At 43.4% G+C, this 22,192-nt stretch overlaps 1 protein-coding gene and 1 long non-coding RNA gene across 3 annotated transcripts; both read right to left on the bottom strand.

The window, feature by feature from the left end:
• Positions 1-1,603: 1,603 nt before the first annotated feature.
• LOC119373859 (uncharacterized) lies at positions 1,604-8,370 on the bottom strand. Its single transcript, XR_005179996.2, has 3 exons — positions 8,255-8,370; positions 2,721-2,801; positions 1,604-2,259 (listed from the first exon to the last, which is right to left on the bottom strand). It is a non-coding gene; the product is annotated as an uncharacterized LOC119373859 (long non-coding RNA).
• Positions 8,371-16,864: 8,494 nt separating this feature from the next.
• LOC119373262 (uncharacterized) lies at positions 16,865-21,267 on the bottom strand. 2 transcript variants are annotated; one of them, XM_037643285.2, is made up of 4 exons: positions 20,351-20,417; positions 19,807-19,880; positions 17,934-18,014; positions 16,865-17,462 (listed from the first exon to the last, which is right to left on the bottom strand). In XM_037643285.2, exons 3-4 carry the CDS (start codon positions 18,004-18,006, stop codon positions 16,906-16,908), a joined length of 630 nt encoding a protein of 209 aa, XP_037499213.1. In that variant the 5' UTR covers positions 18,007-18,014; positions 19,807-19,880; positions 20,351-20,417; the 3' UTR covers positions 16,865-16,905. The 2 variants fall into 2 exon arrangements, with proteins under 2 accessions (XP_037499213.1, XP_037499212.1); XM_037643284.2 differs by lacking the exons at positions 19,807-19,880; positions 20,351-20,417 and adding an exon at positions 21,150-21,267.
• Positions 21,268-22,192: the final 925 nt, after the last annotated feature.

Here is a 22,192-nt window from a genome sequence, read left to right as displayed (position 1 = left end):
ACGGTTTTGACGGCGTAGAATTGGATAGTTTCCCCCCATAAATAATATGTACACGCCATTAGTGTAGAACCCTCCGAAATCAACGTTACTATTGGGCATCCACATATTTGACTGCTTCTCTTTTAATGAGATGATTTAGGTACAGAAGTGCAACTGAAGCCCAGAACTACTCAATTGTTATTATATGAGACAGCATTGAAAAAATGAGCTCTTAAAGTTGACTCGCTTGAAGTATGTCAAACTGCTATGCTGTACATAGGCCATCATACTCAATAAGGTACATCCCCCCTCCAAAAAAAAAGACCATTCTATCTTCATTTCCATACAAACATGATTTAGGCAGCTTCGAACTGGTGGTGCAAAACCTGAAGGAACAGCTGGTCTGGTGGCCTTCCTTGTTTCTCTGCGCTTCCTCGTTCTTTTTCTCTCTCTTTCTTCCTCATTCTCCCTGTTTTCTTCATTTCATTTCTTTTATTCTACATACCTCAAAAAAATTATTGGTACTCTATTTTTTTATCAGTCTTTATATTATGTAGGGGTGTGCGAATATGAAATTTTTCGAATACGAATCGAATATCCAATATCAAAGGAAAAATGCTTCCACAGTAACAATATTTTAGTTAACATGTAGCTATTTGAAAAAAAAAGCACATTAACAGCCTGACTGGCAACACAACATGCACTGCTATCTCAAGAACACAATGTCCAGGCTAGCACAATGCACATGACAACACAGGCAAATATCACGGCACAATGACAGTTATGACTAGATGTTATCGTGAAGACATATGAGTTGCTCCACATGGACAGGCAGCGGGCGCTCCCTTCTAACAGAGACAACCTCCCCCCCCCCCCCCCACCCTGCCACTGAAAAGGCACGCTCGCTTGGAACAGAGGTGGATCGTATAGGGAGGTACATGGGGCAATGCTTTGCCAGACTGGGGTATCGAAGGTGCCTACAGTTTGCCACCAGTCACATGGGTCACTGTCTTTCTTCAGAAGTGGTCCGCATAGTGAACGAGAGGTAGTGCGGCAGGTTACGGCCGCATAATATTGAAAATGTACGGTTACATGATCGCCAACAGCGCTGCACGTCGAAGATGCACCAGCAATAAATCATACGTATTGGGGCGCTCGTCGCAGGCAGATATCGTGCCTCCGTGTACTTACGATGTTTATCGCTCCTCTCGTACGAACGCTGCAGAAATGTGGAAGACGAGTTATTTTATGCATGATGATCGAATTGCATATTCGAAACTTTTCGAATGCACGATTTTCGAATCGAATACGAATATTTCGAATGTAATATTCGACGAGTATTCGAAACTTTCGAATATTCGCACACCCCTAATATTATGTTATGTACAGTGTTATGTGTTGTATTTCTCTTTCCTTTCAATCTTATATCTACCCCTACCTGTTTCCATGTGTAGGGTAGCAAACCGGTTTTCCTCAACTGGTTAACCTCCCTGCCTACTACTTTTTCTCTATTTATATTATAGTATTTTTTCCAGTATGGCGTGCTTTATTTACCAATATTTTTTTTATTACACGCATTTCAGCATTACAACGGTGGAGGAGGAAAATGTAGGCACAAAGAAGATCTGTTGCTTAAGCTTTATTACTGAATAGCCGAATATGGAGATGGTTGTGAGGGCCAGGTTATTCAAGCATGTTATGAACCCTTCGAAGCGCAGATTACTGTTAATGGAAGGCATCCCGCAAGGCATAACGTAGGACCCCACGGAAATAGGCGAGGAAGAAGTCAACCCACACTTTCTCTGTGAGGGCCGGCAAAAGCTTGCTGAGGCTCATGGAAGCTACCCTCCATACATTCCCGGCGCCATCGATGTAAATTTGCGGCTCTAGGATGATCACAGGAAAAATTGGTCCTTTGTAAGCGAGAGTGGCTTCTTGGTGCAGACCGGCGGCTTCGACTCGAAGAATAAGCGTGAAGCGTGAAAGTTCGGTGCGGAAGTTCAGCGTTCCTTCTTGTCCTGAGCATGCCCTCCAGGGCATGGTCAGCATGGCGTCGCCTCGGTCAATGAGATCCACGCTGATTAGCCGGGTGCCATTGACACAATAAGGCTGGATCGGTCCAAACCGCTGGATCTTGTCAAGTCCGGTGATATTGAGAGTACCGGTTTCAATACCGCTGAACGCGCTCCGAAATCCTCGATCATTTGGCATGTGGTACCGGGGCAGCAGACCAAACTTTGTCCAGAGCACCATCCAAGTCCAATCCGCCGAAATCGCATGCTGTTTAGAATAAAAATTGGTAGAGAGGTTTACACATAAGATTTTTCTGTATTTGAAATATTTGTTGCAGCAGTAAAACCTCGATTCATGTCGTTAAATAAATGAGCGAATAGAGCAAACATATATTGATATATTTCGCAGCTTGCTTGTAGCTAGAGCTGCGAGTGCAGAATTTAGGACATCCCCGAGAAATTATCAAAAGAGGAAGGTGGGTTACTGAAACATCGTTTCGTTTGCAGTATCCGAAGGTCGAACATTATTTATCAACTTCTTTTCCGTTATGTTTTGCCTGAACGTGCCTGGCAGTGTTATGGTAATGGGAGGAATGACGATTTTTCAAGTATGTGGCATGGAATTTGAAAGTGTTAAGTAGTTCGTCGCAAAAGTACATCTCGCCGCATGACGTAATATTATACCCACTAATCTAGCCACACTTTTTGTCAACCAAGTAGCATGCTCACCTCTGTTGTATGCGATGGTCACACCACAGGACGCCATCATCATTAGCGCAGCGAAGCTCTTTCGAACTGCCATGTTTACCTCTGTAAAAGGAAGTGGAAGGTATTTATTAACTATAATGATGAGGAAAATGCACTGAAATAAAACAGTTGTTAGTCTGCGCTCTGTGTTTGTGTGTACTCAGTCCGTCCTCGTACGCTAAAAAAAGCGCCAATTTCCAAGATGCAACACCAACTAGCCCCTGTAGCTGCTCTTATTGCAATAATTTCTAGTTCATCGGGCTTTCGTGTTCCTGACCTCCCCCCTCTTCCTCGTGTGTACTTCTTCGTGGAATGCATCGCAGAAGAAAGAGCAAGAACTCGAACTCTGACATATGCACTGAACAACGGTCTGACATCGCCGGTTATTTCAGCAGTGCTAGGAAGAATGGCACCTACGGAAAAAACCGCTCGGAGGCTGTGCAAGATCCTGCGAGCGGAAAGCTGGAGACAGGTACGTTTCTATCGCCAATGCATTAAAGTACCGTGTGCCGACGTATTGGAAAGAGAAGCTTAAAAAATGATGACACGCCATTTTCACAAGGTGGCAGAAGCTCTTGGGGAGCAAAACTGGAAAAACAGCTTTACCTCGGAAATCCAAGAAAAAACGCGAAGACGGACAAGGCCATATTGATCTTTCGGAGTGTCAACTACCGAAGAAGGTGCTATGCACGATCGACAAGGGACCAAAGTTTGCGGTAAAACCCACTGTAAAATCGTCAAAGTTGATCGGAATCGTACTCGATTGCTAATCGAGTTCCTGAAGGAAAAAGAGAAGCCACAATCCTCGGTAAGCATGGACTGCGTCATGCGGTATTCAAAACCAAAAGATCGAGGATGTGCTGTTATAGAAACAGTCAACTATCTCACACACGCCAACTTGAAGCTGCTGCTAACGGACAAGACCGCAAGGTTCGTGGCGATGAAGAAAGATGGATATGAAGAAACGGCGACAGAGGCAATTATGAAGAATTTTGAAGCCTCTGACTACGACGAAAGAAATCTAAAGCAGGTACAAAATCTGCCTGTAAAAACGTATGAAAGACTTGGCCTCAACAAGCTAAGAACGAAGGTAAAAGGAAGTAATCAACTAACCCTAAACCCGTTTTTCAACATTAAGATGCATAAAGAAAACCGCCCCTTTCGAATGATCGTCGAGGACAAAGGAACATGGCAACGATGTGTGGCTGTGTACCTAAAAACGAATCTGTCTGTTCTGCCAATAGAAGACCCATGCATGCTACGTGGATCCGAGGAAGTGATCGCCTCCATCAAGGAAAATGAGCCAATGATGTGTTTTTCTATTCACGGTAAAGATATATTTTACAATATACCACAACCGGCAGCAATCCAAGCCGTTGAAGAGTGCATAGAGTCGTTTGGTGAAACAGGTTTCCAAAAAGCAATGTGGAATTAGTGCGCACGGTTTTATTGAACTTCTAAAACTGTATCTGCAATCAGTGTTTGTTGAATACGAAGGTGGTGTGTACGCGCAGCGAGACGGAATCTGTATCGCCTCATGCTTAGCTCCTTTGCTGTGCAATCTTTTTATGGCAAAGGGAGACCGACTTTTAATGCCGTTTTTGAATGATATGGACGTGAAAGCTTGCTTTAGATACGTGGATGACTTTCTGCTTTGCCTACCATACAAAAGACCGGATTCAGTTAACGCGGAAAAAATCTTGCAGAAGTTCACAGAGGCTTTTCCAGGGCTAGAATTCACGTTTGAAATGCCAACTGAGTCTTCTTTAAAGTTTCTAGACGTTCAGATTTTTCTTAATTGTGATCATACATGCTGGATGTACTTAACAAAAAGGCCATCGTGAGATGCAGTTCTGCGCATTCAAAGTTAATCGAAAGGGGCGTAGCATTTTCTAGTCTAAAGCAAAGTGTGCAGAAATCCTGTCCTCATAAAATAGCGCAGAGCGTCAACATACAGGTGGAAAGGCTGAAGTGCAGTGAATTTCCTGATTGTGTGATGGCGTCGGTGGCTGAAAAGCTGTTAAAGACAATTAACGGAAAAAAGAATGGTAAAAGTGAGGAATCCGCTACCGAAAAAGCAAAACGAATACATACACACAGTCTCACATAAGGTAAAAAAGATTGCAAATGCACAGAATGTCGAACTGGTTTTCTCGGCTCCGGAAAAACTAAGAGGAATGTGTCGAAGGGTTAATGGCTGCAAGGGAAGAAGCCAGAGTAACAATTGCGGTATAAACCACGTTAGAAAATTTGTGGAATGCAATAAGGAAGTAGTGTACGACATTCCATTGACATGCGGTAGGAGATACGTCGGACAGACGGAAAGGTGTTGAAATACAAGATTAAGAGATCATCGAAATAACTGTCAACTAATCACGCATCCGGGAAATCTAGCAACACATGTTTCGCAGTGTAAATGCGAGCCGCTTTTCGAGAAAACCACAATCTTGTCGCAGCTACACGATAAAATGGAACGAGTTATAACCGAATCTTACATGTCGACACAGGCACATGCCGACGAATGTATCAGCGCACCATCCATTAATTTTTCATCAAAAGAAACCCACTTCATAGGAACAAACTAACGCTTGTCATGCGCATGCCCATTTGAATATTTTATCTTGCTTCGGGTGTTTGCGATGCTTTCACTTGGGTATATATGTGAGGAAAATACCTTGAAATAAAACAATTGTTAATCTGCACTGTGTGTTTTGTGTGTGTACTCAGTCCGTCCTCGTACGATAAAAAAAGCGCGAATTTCCAAGAAGGTATTTATTAACAGTACTTATTTAAATCGATCAACGTAAAAATTTGTGACAATACATATTATAATTTTAATCATGGAGATGAAACTTATTCGTTGGTAAATGTATGCGTCATTTAAATTTTTATGAGTTTCGTGTATTATTAATAAGGCATTGTTAACGTATAAAATGTTCATGTTCATGCTGAAATCTCTGCGGGGATATCTATAAACTGCACAATTGGGGGCTGTATTCGCGGACATTTTTCTCGTACCTGTATTCAACATTATCTTGAGCGGTAACATATATGCAATATATTTTTTACAAATACTATGCATTTTCACAATAATATTAATCTTGGATGAGAATAACTACCATCGATGAAATTGCTCGCTTAACGACAAAACAAATTGGTACTCTAAATACTTTATAAAACGCACACACGGTTCCAGTAAACCTTCGAAGATTCTGTACATCTCTGAGATCTCTAAAACACGTTACTCCGAACGCAGCGTATGGAGGCACCTCATGCACTCGTCCGTATATATATATATATATATATATATATATATATATATATATATATATATATATATATATATATATATATATATATATATATATATATATATATATATATATATATACTTTAAACCAACTAACTCACATGGTACAGAATCTAACCAGTAATGTCACATACAACCATGAAGCCCCAAGATGGACGCCGAATGAAGATGTGAAGTGTTAGGCTGCAGTACAAAAAACGTCTTTTAAAGAAATCACATGCTGCGGGCGTAGTCATCGAACTTCTACTGAAAGCAATCAACTTTCAGAGTTTCTGCTTTTCACGGTCACTCAGAACGACGTCATAACGCGGCAAGATAAAAAAAAAGTTCGGCAGGTCCAACGCGTTTAGGGTGGAATCGGTTTTATGCGATGCAGTAAGCGAGTACTTCTATGCTGTATTCTATGGCTTTCAGTCAAGCGTTACCAGATGGATCAACCTGTTTTCGTAAAAGTAGTAGCTGTGCGCAATTAGTGAGCTCACCAGGCACGCCGACAACACTGGCGTTTAAAGGCTAACTTATGCTGCGGCGTAAGTTAGCCTTTAACATATATGTTAAAGGCTAACGGACTACATTTTACAAAAGAGATTCCTTCGTCATGTTCATAATGTACCCTGGGACTCACCGAGTGCGGATCTCTTTTTGCAAAGTAGCGTAATAAAGATCCAGAACCTGTACAAATACCGCTTGAGTGTCAGGTATAAACTCGAATCTCGAAGAAACATAAACCAGTTACGGTACCTTTCTGAATTGCATGCCCGAGAAGCAGCATATAAGACAAGGCATGCAGACACTTGGGTTGTGCCGACATCCAGAATAAATTCAGGTAGAGAACGTCTGCAATTCACTCTTCCTTGCCTTTTAAATTCGTATGTGCATAATAATTTTGATCTCTTCAGTTCGTCAAACACTGCTTTGCGTGCCATGTATGTTAACATGTAGATTCCGACCCTTGTTTCTTTTTTTTTCTTTGTAGCCATGCCTGTGTGTATTCAATGTGAATATTATCTATTGTGTAATATCTTTCGTTTCTCTCTTGCATTTGTCGATTATTGTATATTTGTCGTTACACTTTCAATAGTGTCATTACATGAGTCTTGTGAAGCCGCTGCCAAGCAAACAGATGCCGCGGATCTGTCAAGCTGTTTATATGACAGCTTTTTCTGCGCCTCCTCTGTCTGTACCTCTACTAGGCAGAAAAATAAAGAATTTGAATTTGAATAGGAAGAACAAAATGGAATGTTAAATAGACTGCTATAAAAGCGGAGCCAACCCTGGAACCCCAGACGTCAATCTGGTATGACGCCTGTATCGTCGGAGTACATGTAGTTTTTATTCCTTGTAAATTTTGATAGCCAGCACCACAAACGCAATTGACGTTGTACCACATGACGCCTGCATAGGCTATTTTTCCAAACTAGTTTGCATACTTGGCGTGGCTCTGTGGTAGAATACGTGATTGCCACGCAGATGGTTCAATTCCTGCTGGGATCCTTCCCTTCCTTTCCATTCTACGTGTCATCGCTGCGGATGTCGGTTTTTCTTAACGCTCTTGTATTTAATTTACCAAGGTCTGTTCTCGCCGTTCCTTGGTAGATATAAACTGTTCATCACCTGTGGCACATACCCATCCACCGCGGTCCGTGGTAAACGGGTATGCGCCACACGTGTCCGTGGGAAAGGGTTTGACGACGTACGCGACGGGATTTTCACGTTATTCATGTCATGACCCGAAAGTTGTATTCGTGAAGTCCTCGCACCATCTCATGCCAGTGTTGGTACACACGAAGTTAAGGAGGCTATCATGAGAGCACCGACACGTATGCGGCTATAGATAGATAGATACATAAATAGATACATAGATAGAAACGCTAAAAGTGCCAATGGTTAGCTTAGAAATGCTTTGCATTTAAAAACGAAGTGGTCCCGCTACAGTCCTGGTGTCTCTCTCGATTGAATTTTCTTTTTCTGAATGTTCTTCACAGCGTGCTAGTAAGCTCACTAATAGTGCTTCACCTTCTCGAACATTCATTGCGTAATACCCGCTATTCCTTCAAAATTCTGAGAATTTTCGCGCTTATATTAGAAGTACTACTCCAAAAAACGCCCTCTTGAACGTCTATATTGTAGTTGCTTTTTCAATCCTGCTTTCTCTTAGAGAAAAAAAAAATGTGGGTTCAGGGCACTGAAAGTATGGAGCACTCACTTTTTGGTTGCACCACGAAGTTTCGAGCTTAGCGTCAGCTGTACGAGTCTGAAACCAACCGCTGACTGAAACGACGCCGAAGTAGTCGTGTAGCATGAGACAAGGGCTCTCATGCGAATTCTTTTAAACTGTCGGGCTCCGGTTGTTACTGGTTGCAGATAAGTCCCGTGGTGACGAAATTGTGCAACCTCCGCTTCGCTACATGTATCGACCGACTGTAGATTGTGTCCTTAGTTTAGCCTGTGCCAACGAATTACATCAGTGCGTATAATTACTGGTGGCCCCACATAACAACATGCATCCGTATCATTCACGCGCTGCAAACGAAACGCTCCTAATGAAGCTGCTTCCGCTCTTGCTCGGTATCTGAGGGTGCACGCTTCGATGCCATTCTAGAGTGACGCTAATGGTCACACTTACAGGACTATACATGTGCCACATTTTCATTTCTTTAAACATAACATCGACGCCCTGCTTCCATTGTTATAAAATATATTTAACTGAGCTGGGCTCTCCCCTGCGGTGTCTAAATTTCTGCAGCCAAAACAAATTGGGCAGCATTCAATGTTCCGTGAAAAAAATTCCCCAATTTTTTGTCTAATGTACGGAAAGTATAATTTACCTTTAGCAACTAACGACCAGTAGCGTTGTCGCTCGTAGTCCATACTCCGTAAACAGAACAAAACTCGGAGAAGAAATAAGTATTCATAATGTGCTATGTAGCAGCGTGCGCTTGATGATATGGCAGATGGAAAAGCAAAGTGGTGAACGGTTTCAAGGGCCCTTAACGTTTTTTTTTCAGACCGTTCATGGCCAATGTCCTCACTTCGAGTCCCGTGACGACTGCTTCAAATATTTGTAAGCCGTGGGCGTAGATTCTGGGAATATTGGCCGGGATCGTCTCCATCGCGCAGTCCAGGTAAACGTCGGAAAAGTCGCATTCTGCAGAGGAAAAATGTCGGAGCATTTTAAATGTTCTGTAAGGTATAAAGATTTAACGCTTGTTCGTCATCATTTTAACAAAAGAAAAAGTTGTTCATGTCTGTGCTACGTCGTTACGGCGCGGGAGGCATCGTTAGTTGAATAGCGACAACGGGGCCGGAATCCACAAAAGCCTCTTATGCTGTAATTCTTTTCCAGTTCGTAATATCGACCAAACCTTATACTGGGCACATCATAGTGAACGTTGCCTGCGAATAGCGAAGCCCTTAAATGAAAGAATGGTAATGTCAATTTTACCTTTTGGTGGTATTTAATAGTCGTCGACGGCTGTGACGGTAGCCAGCTGGCGCTCATCTTGCGTGGTAACTTACCAATCCCCGTAGAGATTCAAGCGCAATTCTTGCATAACCGGCGGGACAAAATAACTTGATATATCGCTCCATGAAGGAGCGGTGCGTGTACAGTCGTGCTCTTGCCCTGGCTCGTAAAGATCTGTCTCCATTCATCATGCAGTTGTTTATTTCCATTGTCTTGTACAAACACGTATACCAGATTGGCGCGGTCAGTTATAAAAATCGTTTCTCGTATTTGGGCGAGGGGTCGTCAGAGCTTGCGTGTATAAATTTCCCTTTTTTCTTCTACTGGGTGTTGCTTTGGCAGATGCGTAGATTTTCCTGAATGTCTCTCGCCATCCAGGTGCTAGAAACATTTCAGCGGTGTTCACTTCTGTCTCCTAAGAGTGCCGCTCTATATAACGAACAACATCTACATAATTTGCTCTAGCTCCTCTAGCGTTTGTGGTGCCCCCAGCTTAACATAGTGCCGCATGGTGTTTGGAAGCCCCAATGTAATGAAGGAAAGAAGATTACTTTTAAGGGCTCGTTTTTCTTTGTTACACACAATATTGCCTCGCCCACTTCTTGTATTCGGGTTTGACCAGCAAGGATGGTTATCAACGCTCGACGCTAGCCGCGAAGCCGTGTTCGAGAAGTTTCGCGATGTTAGTAGATCGTTTTGTTAAGATTGCGCGCTGCACGCGAATGTTCCAGCCTTGTCGAGAGGTAACGCCGCCACCAGCGATATTGCTGGAAAGTTCGATAACGCCTGTATAAAAGCCGACGCGCTTGACCGCTTGTCTGTTGATCGACGGTCGAAGCTCTGTTCGCCGCTATCAGTGTATTGCTGTAGTTTGACCTTCAGTTTCCAGGCCACAAGTTCGGCCAAATAAAGAGTTTCATCTCTGACGTGCTGACTGCTGTCTTCGTCGACGTCACGACCACGTGACATCTGGTGGAGGTATAGCCGAGCTGCGTGACGGTAAAGCAAAGGTGATGCTGACAAACTTCAGCCACGAACATAGGCACCTCAACATTGGTACGACGGTTGCCTACATCGACGAACGTGTAGCCGCCAGCGATGCTTTCGCCCTCTTCGATGTTGCCGAACCTGCTTCGACGAATGGAGGTCCCTAGCCGGATTTTGACGTCAACCCGAGCGTTCCGAAGGTCAGACAAGACCAGCTCAAAACCCTGCTCCTGCAATACAAGGACTGTTTCTCGTCGTCATCGCGGGTCCGACAAACGCCCCTTGCTAAGCACCGCATTATAACAGAAGAAAATTCTTGACCACTCCGTCAGAGCCCCTACAGAGTTTCGACTCGAGAGCGCGACGCGATAAAGAAACAAGTCGACGAGATGCTACGCGACAACATCATCCAGCCGTCCAAGAGTCCGTAGGCGTCACCCGTGGTGTTGGTGAAGAAGAAGGACGGGACACTCGGTAAAATTGTCGGCACCATGTCAGGCGAATAGACGGCTTTTCTCTCGGCACTTGAACTTCCGCTCCGTTAATTACATGCACGTAGTCCTTCTCAATGAAGTGAGGCTCAAAGTGGTATTCACACACAGCGCAGTCGGAACCGAGAGGATTAAGAAAGGGAAAATAGACAACCACACATTTGTAGCACGAAACCACAAGGAAATCCGTACGGATTTCTCAGAAATAAAGCGTCATAGTCACCGAAAAATTCGTCCTAGTCCGGGGTTCGAACCCGAGACCAACGCCTTTCCAGGGTGGTCGCTCTACCAATTGAGCTAACGAGGAAGCTAGCAATTAGCAGCGCGAGGGAGAATTCATCGGCAACTCGAAGCAACTGGACACATATGGAAAATCAGTTCTGCGGCTTCGTACTACAAATGGGTGGTTGACTATTTTCCCTTTCTTAACACTTCCGCCACCTTGCGGGATTCCGCAGAACTGATTTTCAACCGAGAGGCTTGTCAAGTCGGCACAAATTTCTTTCCCACACAAGTTGTCACTCTTTATCATTTGGAGAAGGGTGCATCGAGGCACAGTAATTTGGAGCTTTAAAATCCATGATATGTCTGAATATTATGTGCTCGAAGCTTACAGGAGTGAGAAGTGAGAGAAATAGGCCAGTAGTTAATAAAATTTGCTTTTACCTGACTTGCGCAAAGGTAGAACTTTAGCACGTCGCCACGAGGAAGGAACATATGCAGTTTCTAAAGATTTGTTAAAAATGGTTGTGAGATAACAACCAGTCTAAAGGGAGTAACGAACAAGGAAAGCATTGCAAATAGTGTTAGGACCACATGACTTCTTACTATTCAGTTTTATCATTAAATTCAGAAAGCCGTCAAGAGATACACAGAGGTCACTAATTGCTGTTGCTGTGCTGCACACAAAAGAAGGGATTTCGAGGTTATCCAGAGTAAAACACATTGATTGTAAGAGTTAAATGCAGATGCGATTACGTCGGGGTTATTTGTAGATGTCTCATTAAGTACAAAAAAACGTACTATTATTTGAAGCACATGGTAAGATACATTGCCAATTTTTTTAGGATTCCTTTGAAGAAGCTTAGGTAATGATACTTTGAAATAAAAGTCTTTGGCTGATTTAAGTTTAACTAGAAGTTCGTCCTCCACTTGGTTAAACAGAGCAGCTTTAGTCGGATCCCCACTGTGTTTTGAGCGTCGTATTCTACACAAACGTCGTGATAAGCGAAAGATATTTCTCGTCATCCATGGTTTCGACAGGTTTTTTTTTCTTGGTTTGCACGGGCACAAAGCGATGAATGCATGAGGGTATGAGGTTTTTGATGAAAATGATCGAAATTTTCACGCAGGGTATCATTAACGGAAGCATCATCCGCACAATCAAAGTTTGGTTATGAGATGTGTAGGGATCCTGTCGACTGCGCCAAATATAAAGTTCCAACAGGAGAAAGGAACGTTCACTGTTTAATAGACACAGTTTTCAGCCATTGCAGACTTCATCTTCCTCTTCTCTCCTCCGTGGGCTCTTCAGCCGCAGGAGACAATCCACCAGCAACTACAGTAATTGAAGTACCTTTCGAGCTTCCAGATAAAAGTGTGGTGCGAAAGAAACCATATGGACTAAGCCACGAAAAGAAAGCATGGCTTAAGCAAGAGCTCCAAGGAATGTTAGATTCCGGCATTATCAGACCATCAACCTCTACATTTGCTTCACCGATTACCATTGTGCCAAAAGAAGACGGGTCTTATCGATTGTGCACGGACTATAGACTTGTTAACAAGCAAACTGACTTGTTCCCGTTCCCCATGCCCCGAATCGACGAAGTAATTTACGAGACGGGAGGACGCAAGTGGTTCTCCAGGATTGATTTATGTAAGGGTTTCTGGCAAGTACCACTGAAATAAGAAACCAAGATGTTCACCGCTTTTGTCACGCCTTTCGGCGTCTACGAGTACAACCGGCTTCCATTTGGGTGGAAAAATTCTGGCGCGTGGTTCCAGAAAATTATGAACATGGTGCTCAAAGATTTTCTTGGAAAATTCTGCAACGTGTATGTTGACGATATACTGGTCTATTCAAGATCAAGAGAAGACCACATTGCCCACCTGTCAATGGTTCTAGGAGCGCTAAGTAAAGCACAACTTAAAATCAACGTTAAGAAGAGCCAATTTTTTTGTCGGACGGTTGTGTTCTTAGGCAGGTCCTTTGACGGAAAGACTAAAAGCACCAAGGAAGAGAGCATTCAGCGGATAAAAACACAAGTCAAGCCATTTGATTTGCACTCTCTTCGCGTATTCCTGGGCCTTGCCGGACACTTCCGGGGGTTTATAAAGGATTATGCCACAAAGACTAAGTGTTTGACAGCCCTTACGCAAAAGGACACCCCATTCGTGTGGTCGGAAGATTGCGAGCGTTGCTACAACGAACTCGTCGACATTATTTCGGCAGATCCTGTACTTACGCTGCCGGATTTTAATTTGCCATTTGAGTTGTGCACAGATGCCTCTCATTATGGTACTTGAGCCGTCCTTTATCAAAGAGACACCAATAAGCCCGTCGCACAAATGCTACAAGTGATTGGATATTTCTCCTATACCTTGACGAAGGCTCAAGTAAATTATTCTACCACAGAAAAAGAAGCCTTGGCAGTTGTTACGGCACTCAAATATTTTAGGAGCTATCTTGAGGGAAGAAACTTTATACTATACACAGATAACCAAGCATTGACTTATATATTGCAATTGCACAACCAAAAGGCCGGCTTGCCAGATGGGTCAGTGAGATTCAGCAGTACACGTTTGAAGTGGCCCATCGCCCAGGACACAAGCACCAGGACGCAGACGCTCTATCAAGACTCCATGTACCCAGGGACAATAATCTTGAAGAGGTTAACCTAATCAAATTGTGGGAAGGCTCCGAAGACCTCAAGATAGAAGATGGCAAGGTACTTGTGCCCGAAACGGCAGTACCTACAATACTGCGACTATACCATGACAGCCCTGAGTCTGGAGGTCACGATGGGTTCAAAAGAACGTACAGAAAATTAACCCAAAGATTTACTTGGAAGGGCATGAAGGACGACGTGGCTAAATATGTAAAGACATGCCACAACTGTCAAACTTGCAAAGCAAAGTTTAAGCCACGTGGAAACAAAATGGTAACTCCACAGTATTCTGACACACCATTTGAAATACTGCACCTTGATTTTGCAGAACTGAAAAAGAAGGGTGAGGGTGTCAAGAAGACCCACGCTTTTCTAGTCGCAGTGGACGAATGCACGCGGTTTGTGGCGGCTAAAGCTGGAAGGGAGGATGCGAACTGCGTCATCTCTTTTCTAGAGAGGGACATGTTCTGCAACGTCAAGGTTATTGTTGCAGACAACGGACCGGCGTTCCGAAGCGAGAAACTTCAGCATTGGGCTACCGCAAGAGGTATCGAGCTGCGTTTTCCTGCACCATATCACCCGGAAGCGAACTCTCTAGCTGAGAGAATTATTCGAGATGTGAAGATGTTCATAGCCCTGTACCCCAACTTCAAAGGCGGGTGGAAGTGCGCGTTGGAAGCTGCTGTCAACCATCATAACCGGTCGCACACTGCTGCCTTAGGATGTAGCCCCTATTTCGCCGTTTTCAAGAAACCACCTTGGCTTCCTGCGGACAAAGAACTGTGTATATTTGAGAAAATCACGCTGAAGGAAAAGCCTTTGGATGTGCAACAGAAAGAGAAATATAGGAAAACGATGAAGGCGAACTTTGACAAACGTCACCAGTCAACCATGCCCAAAATTGAACCTGGAGACATGGTACTCGTTCGAAAGGGTCTGGACTTAAAGTGTCCATTTGTAGGTCCTTACCTGGTCGTGAAAACAGCGAGGCAACAAGGAATTCTCAAGACTATATATATTATCAAGGACCAAGAAGCAAAGTTGAAGAGGCGTCGGTTGGGAATACACTGCTATACCATCCACGGAGGGATGAGAATAAAAGCCCGGGAGGATGTAGGGATCCTGCGGCTGAAGAGCCGACGGAGGAGAGAAGAGGAAGATGAAGTCTGCAATGGCTGAAAACTGTGTCTATTAAACAGTGAACGTTCCTTTCTCCTGTTGGAACTTTATAAGGTGTACAATATGTTTGGCGTTTTTTATTGGGAGAGACACCTGAACCAGAAATGCCCTGGGATCCGAAATCCTTCCAGTGACTTCGCTTTTAAAAGCGTCATCCACAAGGCGTCGACTCAAAAACACTAAGTCTAGTAGAGCTTCACCTCTGGTAGGTTGTTCTACTATCTGTTTAAGGCCAGTCCGCTGCACCAGCTCTAGAAGCATACTCACTGAGCGAGCCTCATGGCCAGTCAGAGTTAGTGACGGCCACAATATATCGGGTGCGTTGAAGACACCCATGAGCAATGTGTCTGAAGAAAAGATGTTCTGCTCATGTGAAAACGCATTCAGACCCGATACGTGGTCGGGATCTGAACCGATATAGCACGCCAACTATCAGTGATCTCTTTTCAAGGTACACCTTACAGCAGTCTGACTCTACTTCGATCGTAGATTCAATTACAGAGTATTGTAGACCATTTTTAAGAAGGAGGGCCACAACCCCATCTACGCGTCCCGAAGTGGCGCAGTATTGTTCTCAGCCATATAGAGCACGTCAGGTTATTTTTTGCAGTCCACCAAGCTCGCTAATTAATGAAGATCGCTTGATGAATATTTTAAACATTAACTCTGGCGAAAAATATTCAAAACAAAAGTTGTGCGCTTGCTAAGAAACACCGAATTTTTTCAATCTATGCTAACAGATCTACCCTGATAATTTTTTTTCCGACCTTTCTTTAAAGCGCGAGAATGAACAAAAAATATTCGTGACTGTCACCTAAGGCACGACGCTTTTAGTGCCCTCAAATTCAAGTTGAACGAATGATCAAAGGCTCCTCGGCGCACAGAGGTCGATTGAAGAGGTCGTTGACTGTGGCATTAAGCGACAAAAGGGGCGTACCGCTTTGAGAAAAAAATATTCTTCAATGAAAAAGCAGCAGCCATGGGCAAATGCCATACCAGACCTTAGGCAGAATTTGATGCAGCGTAGGCAAGTGTTTCTTTTCTTTTCGCACCAATGAAGAAACATGATGGAGGGGGAGGGGGACAGGGACAGAGATAAAAAGGTTCACTCGAACGTGGGGGCCGCTTTTACGTCAAATATATTTTTTTAGGCGGTCAGTCCCTTCTGTGTTAAGACGTTACGGTCCCTTCTTTCTTTCTTCTTGTCCCGCCATGTTGCGCAGTTTTCTTCAGATGATCCCGTACCAACTCACCCAGCTTTCAATGCTAGTATAGATTTACGTCCACCTTAAAGAAGCTCAGCATGTCGAAATTTCCGGAGGCCTCCACTATGGCGTGCCTCAAATACATGCCGTGGTTTTCGGACTTAAAATCTCAGCAACTGTTATGCTCATACTTCAGTGTAACAACCCACCAAAAAAAAAGAAAGAAAAAGCGGACTGAAAGGCGGTTGCATGTTCAGTGTATTTGGCTTTGTGAGTGTGAGGTACAAATTCCCCCTCAACAGTTTCTTCCGTTGAATGCAGTATTTGAATAGACTTACCGGAGACTGCCACGCATTATAAGGCAGTGCCAGCCAACATGCAGATGAGCATTAACAGGTGCTTCTGCGTACCCCTCAACTTTACAGCCGTAAGGAATATACATTCCACTACGCTTCAGTTGCGGTATTTTTTTCTAATATGCCACGCTTCTCTCACAGACATATTCCTTAAACATCCCACTGTGCATGGGAATGATAAACAAAAGCAAGAGGCAATTAAATCTGTTGCTCAAACTTTATTGTTCGAAGCGAAAGATGGAGGTGCATATCGGGACCACATAATTAAAGAAGTACAGGTTACTGCTACTCGAAGGCATCACGTAGGGCCTGACGGAGGGCCCCACGGAAATACATAAAGAAATAGTCATTCCACAAATGCTCAGGGAGAGCCGGCAGAATCTTGCTGAGGATCATCGTAGCTGCCCTCAAGCCTCTCCCTGCGCCATCGATATAAACTTGAGGTTCTAGAATGATCACCGGTACAAGAGGCCCTTCGTAAGCCAGAGTGACGTCTCGGTTAAAACCTCCAGCTTCAACGCGAAATATGAGAGTGAATCGTGCAAGTTCGGTGCGCAAGTTCAGCGTGCCTTCTTGTCCCGAACAGGCTCTCCAGGGCAGGGTCAAGATGGCGTCGCCTCGGTCGAGGACATCCACGCTCACTAGCTGGGTTCCGTTGACGCAGTAAGGTCGGATCGGTCCATACCTTTGGATCCTGTCAAGGCCAGTTACATTCAGTGTTCCAACTTCGAGACCGCTGAAGGCCCTCCGAAATCCCCAATCATCGGGTGCGTGGTACTGGGGAAGAAGTCCCAGGACTTTGTCCACAGCGCCATCCAAGTCCATTTCACCGAAATCGCAGCCTGTTTCGAAAAAAATGGTACCAATATTTACACATCAGATTTTTATATACTAGCGAGTATTTGTTGCAACACTAAAAGTAACTTTCCATGACACAAATGAGAATGTAGAGCTACGTTTATTTTTAAGACATTGCTGAGCTACTTTGTAACTAAAGCTGTCATAGAATTTTGCATATATCGCCGAGGTTCGACGTCCTCGAAATTTGATGGAAAACAGGAAAGGCAGGTTAGTGAAACACATATCTTGTTTGCGGAATGTATTTTAAAATATTTTTTTTGCTTATGTCTTTCCCGAATATTTTTGACAATATTGTTTTAACGACCTATAGACCATAATATAGCTTTCGAACCTCGTCACACTATACCTGACGATAAGAAGTGTTCTAGCCCAATATACCGCGAAGCTACATGGCCCACTAAAAGTGTTATTATTCTCAGCGTATTTTCGCCCAGAAAGCCGTGTTTGCTCACCTCTGTTGTACGCGATAGTCACACCACAGGTCGTCATTAACATGAGAACAGCCAAGCTCCCTTCAAACGTCATGTTTGCCTCTGCAAAGAAAATAATCAGATTGTTATGTACATCATTTGTTTTATTCACGGTTGAAGTTTTATTTATTCACAGATCGCACGGGCCTAGTTTCGAGTTATAGAAATACAATAGAGAAAGTTAAGTCTCTTAAATAAGACAGATGCGAGGCGTACTCAAGTAATTTATGTATTCTCCAGTTCACTGTATGCTTCCTCAGTGTTTAAGGTAAGAGAAGTTCTTGCGCATACTGAAACCTCTGCTGTACATTTCTGTAAATGCGCAAGTTGGGAACTGTTTGAGAAATTCTTATATTCCGTGCCGCCTTGTCAACGAGAATGAGTGGGATCACTGAGTACTTGCGCGTTGCTATCTGTCTAACCTATTAATTTTAGATAGTACACAATACCAGAATATTATTTATCCTTGGGGGCATTAACTATGTTCTGCCCATCTGTAGCATTGCACACTTAATAAAACAAGTGCTCTCTCATTAAAATGTTATTATATTGATAGCAGTGTTCAGGTTAACCCTCTAGGAATAAGATACATCTTAGACTTGTGAAACATGCAAGGCTAAACATAGGATAAAGAGACAGAGTTATTCCATTCCACATATATAATGAGCGCGAATTACACTATTTTTCTCGATCAGAATGAAATTACCTCGTAAGTCAGTGCTTGTAAGCACGTACGAAGTAAAAAATATACTGATAGATATATGTTATTTAGTGCTTCGACATGGAAGACCTGAGGCGGGGCAGATGATTCGCTGGGCAATCGCTAAAGGTTTTCTATTCATTTGAAACCCTAACATACATATCGAAACGAATCTCATGAGTAAGCTACATGATACCACAGAACACTATAAGGAAGCCGAATAGAAAGGGGAAGTGGAAAATCCCAAGAAAAAGAAAGCGTCGCATATAGGGTGTTTCAGCTAACAAGCACCATGTATCAAAAAATAAACATAGACGCTAAGCGTCTTGAATTAGCGCAGTATTCTTCTTGGCGATATAGAGCACGTCAGGGTATTTTTTTTGGTATCCGCCTAGCTTGGTATGTAACAAAGATTGCGTAATGAACTCTTTCAATGGAAACTCTAGCAGAAAATATTCAATAGAAATGTTGTAGCGCTTCTGCAGAAACGTCGATTTTTTTAATCACTGCTAAGATAACTCCCTTCTTAATTTTTTTGTCCACCCTCTGTTTAAAGCGCACGAATTTAAAAAAAAAAATACCACGTGACTCCCGCCGAACGCACGGCGCTTTTAGTTCAAGAAAACTGACTAGTGGGCTAGTTGGTACTGCATATCTTATATCTAAGCACAGGGTAATGCGATGACGCAGGAGCGTAAGAACTGCTGTACGCAGAAGCGTAATAACTGCAGTAAAAGACATGGCGAACAGTTTGTAGCATGCTCGGAAGGCGTTGTCTACCGCATCACTTTGCCATGTGGAAAAGAGTTCATTGGACAAACAGGCAGATGCCTGAATCACCGTATACGAGAACATTCTAACAATGTAAGCAGACTGGCAACAAGTGGTCATCTTGCGGCACGCTGCATGCGCTCTAGTGGTATGCCCATTTTTATTGGAAATAGAGCCATTGCGAGAAATTCATATCAGATGACCAGAGAACTTGTTGAGCCCATTGAAATTAACAAAAGCAATGGTTGTGTGAGCTGCCCATCTATTTCGTTGTATCAAAAACAGATAGTGTTTTTTTCGCGGTAGCCGTAAAGCAATATGTGGTGCGAAGGTGAGTTTGACACTCTTTCCCTCTTTCTTGTACGTTGGTATTTCTGCTGTTACCGTGTGCAATAAACCTCAGTTGTTAATAGCGCTCTGTCCTCGTGTCTTCGTTTTCCTCCTCGTGTTTCCTTGCGCTGAAACATAAGAGATGTTCTTTTAGTGCCTTCACATGCAAGTTGAACGAAATATGAAACGCTGCCCAACGCATAGGGATTGAATGAACAGGCTATCGGTGACTACAATGCACATTAAGTGATGGTAGGGGCGTACCGCCTGAAAATGAAAAAAAAAGGATCTACAAAAAAGTGGCCACCACGTGCGTATGCAGCTTCTATCTCCGTCCTTCACCAAGCCGTCACCCTTTCCCTTTTCATCGTGTTTTTCATCGGTGCAAAAAGAAAATAAAAGTGGCTATGCTGCATCAAATGCTGTCTATTGTCTCGTATGGCATTTGCCCGTGGCTGCCGCTTTTTCGTTAAAGAATGTTTTTTTTTTCTAAAATGGTATACCCCTTTTGTTCGTTATCGTCCATGCCACCGTCGCCGACAGCCTGTTCATTCGACCTCTGTGTGCGCAGCAGCCATTGATAATTCGTTTCACTTACATGTGGGACGCTAAAAGCGCCGCGCGTTAGGCGGCAGTCATGCGGAATATTTTTTTTTATTTGCGGGCTATAAAGAAAGGATGGAGAAAAATTAAACAGGGGAGCTATGTTAGCACTGATTAAAAATACCGATGTTTCTGAACCATCGCTACAACATTTGTATGGATGTTTTTTCGCTAGAGTTACTATTTAAATTGTTCATTGAGCAACCTCTGTTAATTACCGAGCTAGACGGGTTGGCAAAAAAATATCCTGACGGGATCTGTATGGTTTAAAGCAACGCTGCGCAAATTCTAGACGCGCAGCGCTTTTTTTTTTTAATACTTGGTGCTTGTTAGCTGAAATACCCTGTATAAAGAACAGCTTTCAGGCAGCGTTAGAAAAATTGGCTCACGCGCGAGTACATAAAACACACTACTTCTTTTTCAGTGTTCATGCATGTAATTTTACTTGAGAAGGAGGTAATAAGGCGCCAGACAAAAATAGGCGGTCGCTCTTCCACGCTCCTTTAGCGGGTATATTTTCCGTTACTGTTGAAGAATATGCCATTTCTTTGCTGGTGTAGAGTATTGCAGTATGCAGTAAGCAATCTTGCTCGTTGACCGAGATTGCTTATTAAGTATTTTCCTCAGTTGATCGAAAAGTTGAGAATCATCAAGCTTATGTAAGAATTACGGCTACGCGTAGTAAATATATTTTTTCTTGAATGGCTACAAAAAAATTTGGCGCCGCTTCTTAAATATTGCGTTCCACTCGAGAAACACACCGCATCCAATGCATATATGTACGGAGCACTCACTTTTTGGATGCCACACGAAGCTTCAAACTTGTAGTCACTGAAATGAGCCGCTGTAAAGCAGCCGCTGACGGAAAGTATGCTGATGCAACCGCGCGGAGAGCTCTCTGCTGTGAGGTCTCATAAGCTGCCGGGCTTCGAATGTTATTTGGTGCATACAAGTCACGTGGCGAAGAAGTTGTGTAACCTCCGCTTCGCTAAGTGCATCGAGCGAGCGTAGATTGTGCTTCCTTAGTTTAGCATTTGACAAGGAATTACATCCGTGGCTATATTCGCTGGTGGCCCATTATAACAACGTCCATCAGTATCGTGCAGAGGCAGCAAACGAAACAGTCTTAACGAGGCTGCTTCCGCTCTTGCTCGGTATCTGAGGTCGCAGGCGCCGAGGCCCTTGGACTGTGTAACACCAATTAGCGCACTTACACGACAACATGTGCCATCGTTCTAATACTTCAAACGCACCGTCAACGGCGTTTCCTTTGTTACCACAAAAATTATTTCTCCTGTTTTACCTGAAGTTTCACAGCCAGCAGGGGCTTGGCTGTAGTCATTGATCTAAGAGACAAGTACATAATTTTCGAAATGCAATGGAAATTACTCGTAATTGTTAATGTTTTCGTAGTTACCAAAGTTTCAGAGCTCTTGAGATACAGCAGTCCATAATACGAAAACACAACGAAATTGCGAGAGTGTGCACGTTTTCATTTCAAAAAATGAGAAAAACAGTGGTGGACACCAATTTCCCTTGGGTAAAATAATTGAGAAACAGAAGCTGCTCTTTACTAGAGAGTCTAGAAGTACGGTTGTGATCGCTTTCAGAAAGCATTGACAAATTTTTTGGCGCTTCCTAATATATCCGTCTGTACAGTACACATGCGGCGCGTCGGTCCGCATTCTGTATTTTCGTACAGCTACCACAAGCTGAATGAGTTTTGAGTAAATATTTTCGATTTTGCACTCACAGTAAAGAATAATGAGCCGCGCATCGAACAAAATGGTGGCTGCCAGAGGCATGATTCTTTGTAGGATGTTATGCGGGAAGGAAT

The sequence above is a fragment of the Rhipicephalus sanguineus genome, chromosome 11 (assembly GCF_013339695.2).
Source record: "Rhipicephalus sanguineus isolate Rsan-2018 chromosome 11, BIME_Rsan_1.4, whole genome shotgun sequence".
NCBI lineage: Eukaryota > Metazoa > Arthropoda > Arachnida > Ixodida > Ixodidae > Rhipicephalus > Rhipicephalus sanguineus.
This window is presented reverse-complemented; position numbering and strand designations above follow the sequence as displayed.

Bases quoted from the DNA above. Each gene is read 5' to 3' on its own strand.
- LOC119373262 (XM_037643284.2), bottom strand. From the start codon at position 18,006: ATGACGTTTGAAGGGAGCTTGGCTGTTCTCATGTTAATGACGACCTGT. The intron at 17,463-17,933 runs GTGAGCAAACAC...TTTTCGAAACAG, and splicing joins GACTATCGCGTACAACAGAG to GCTGCGATTTCGGTGAAATG.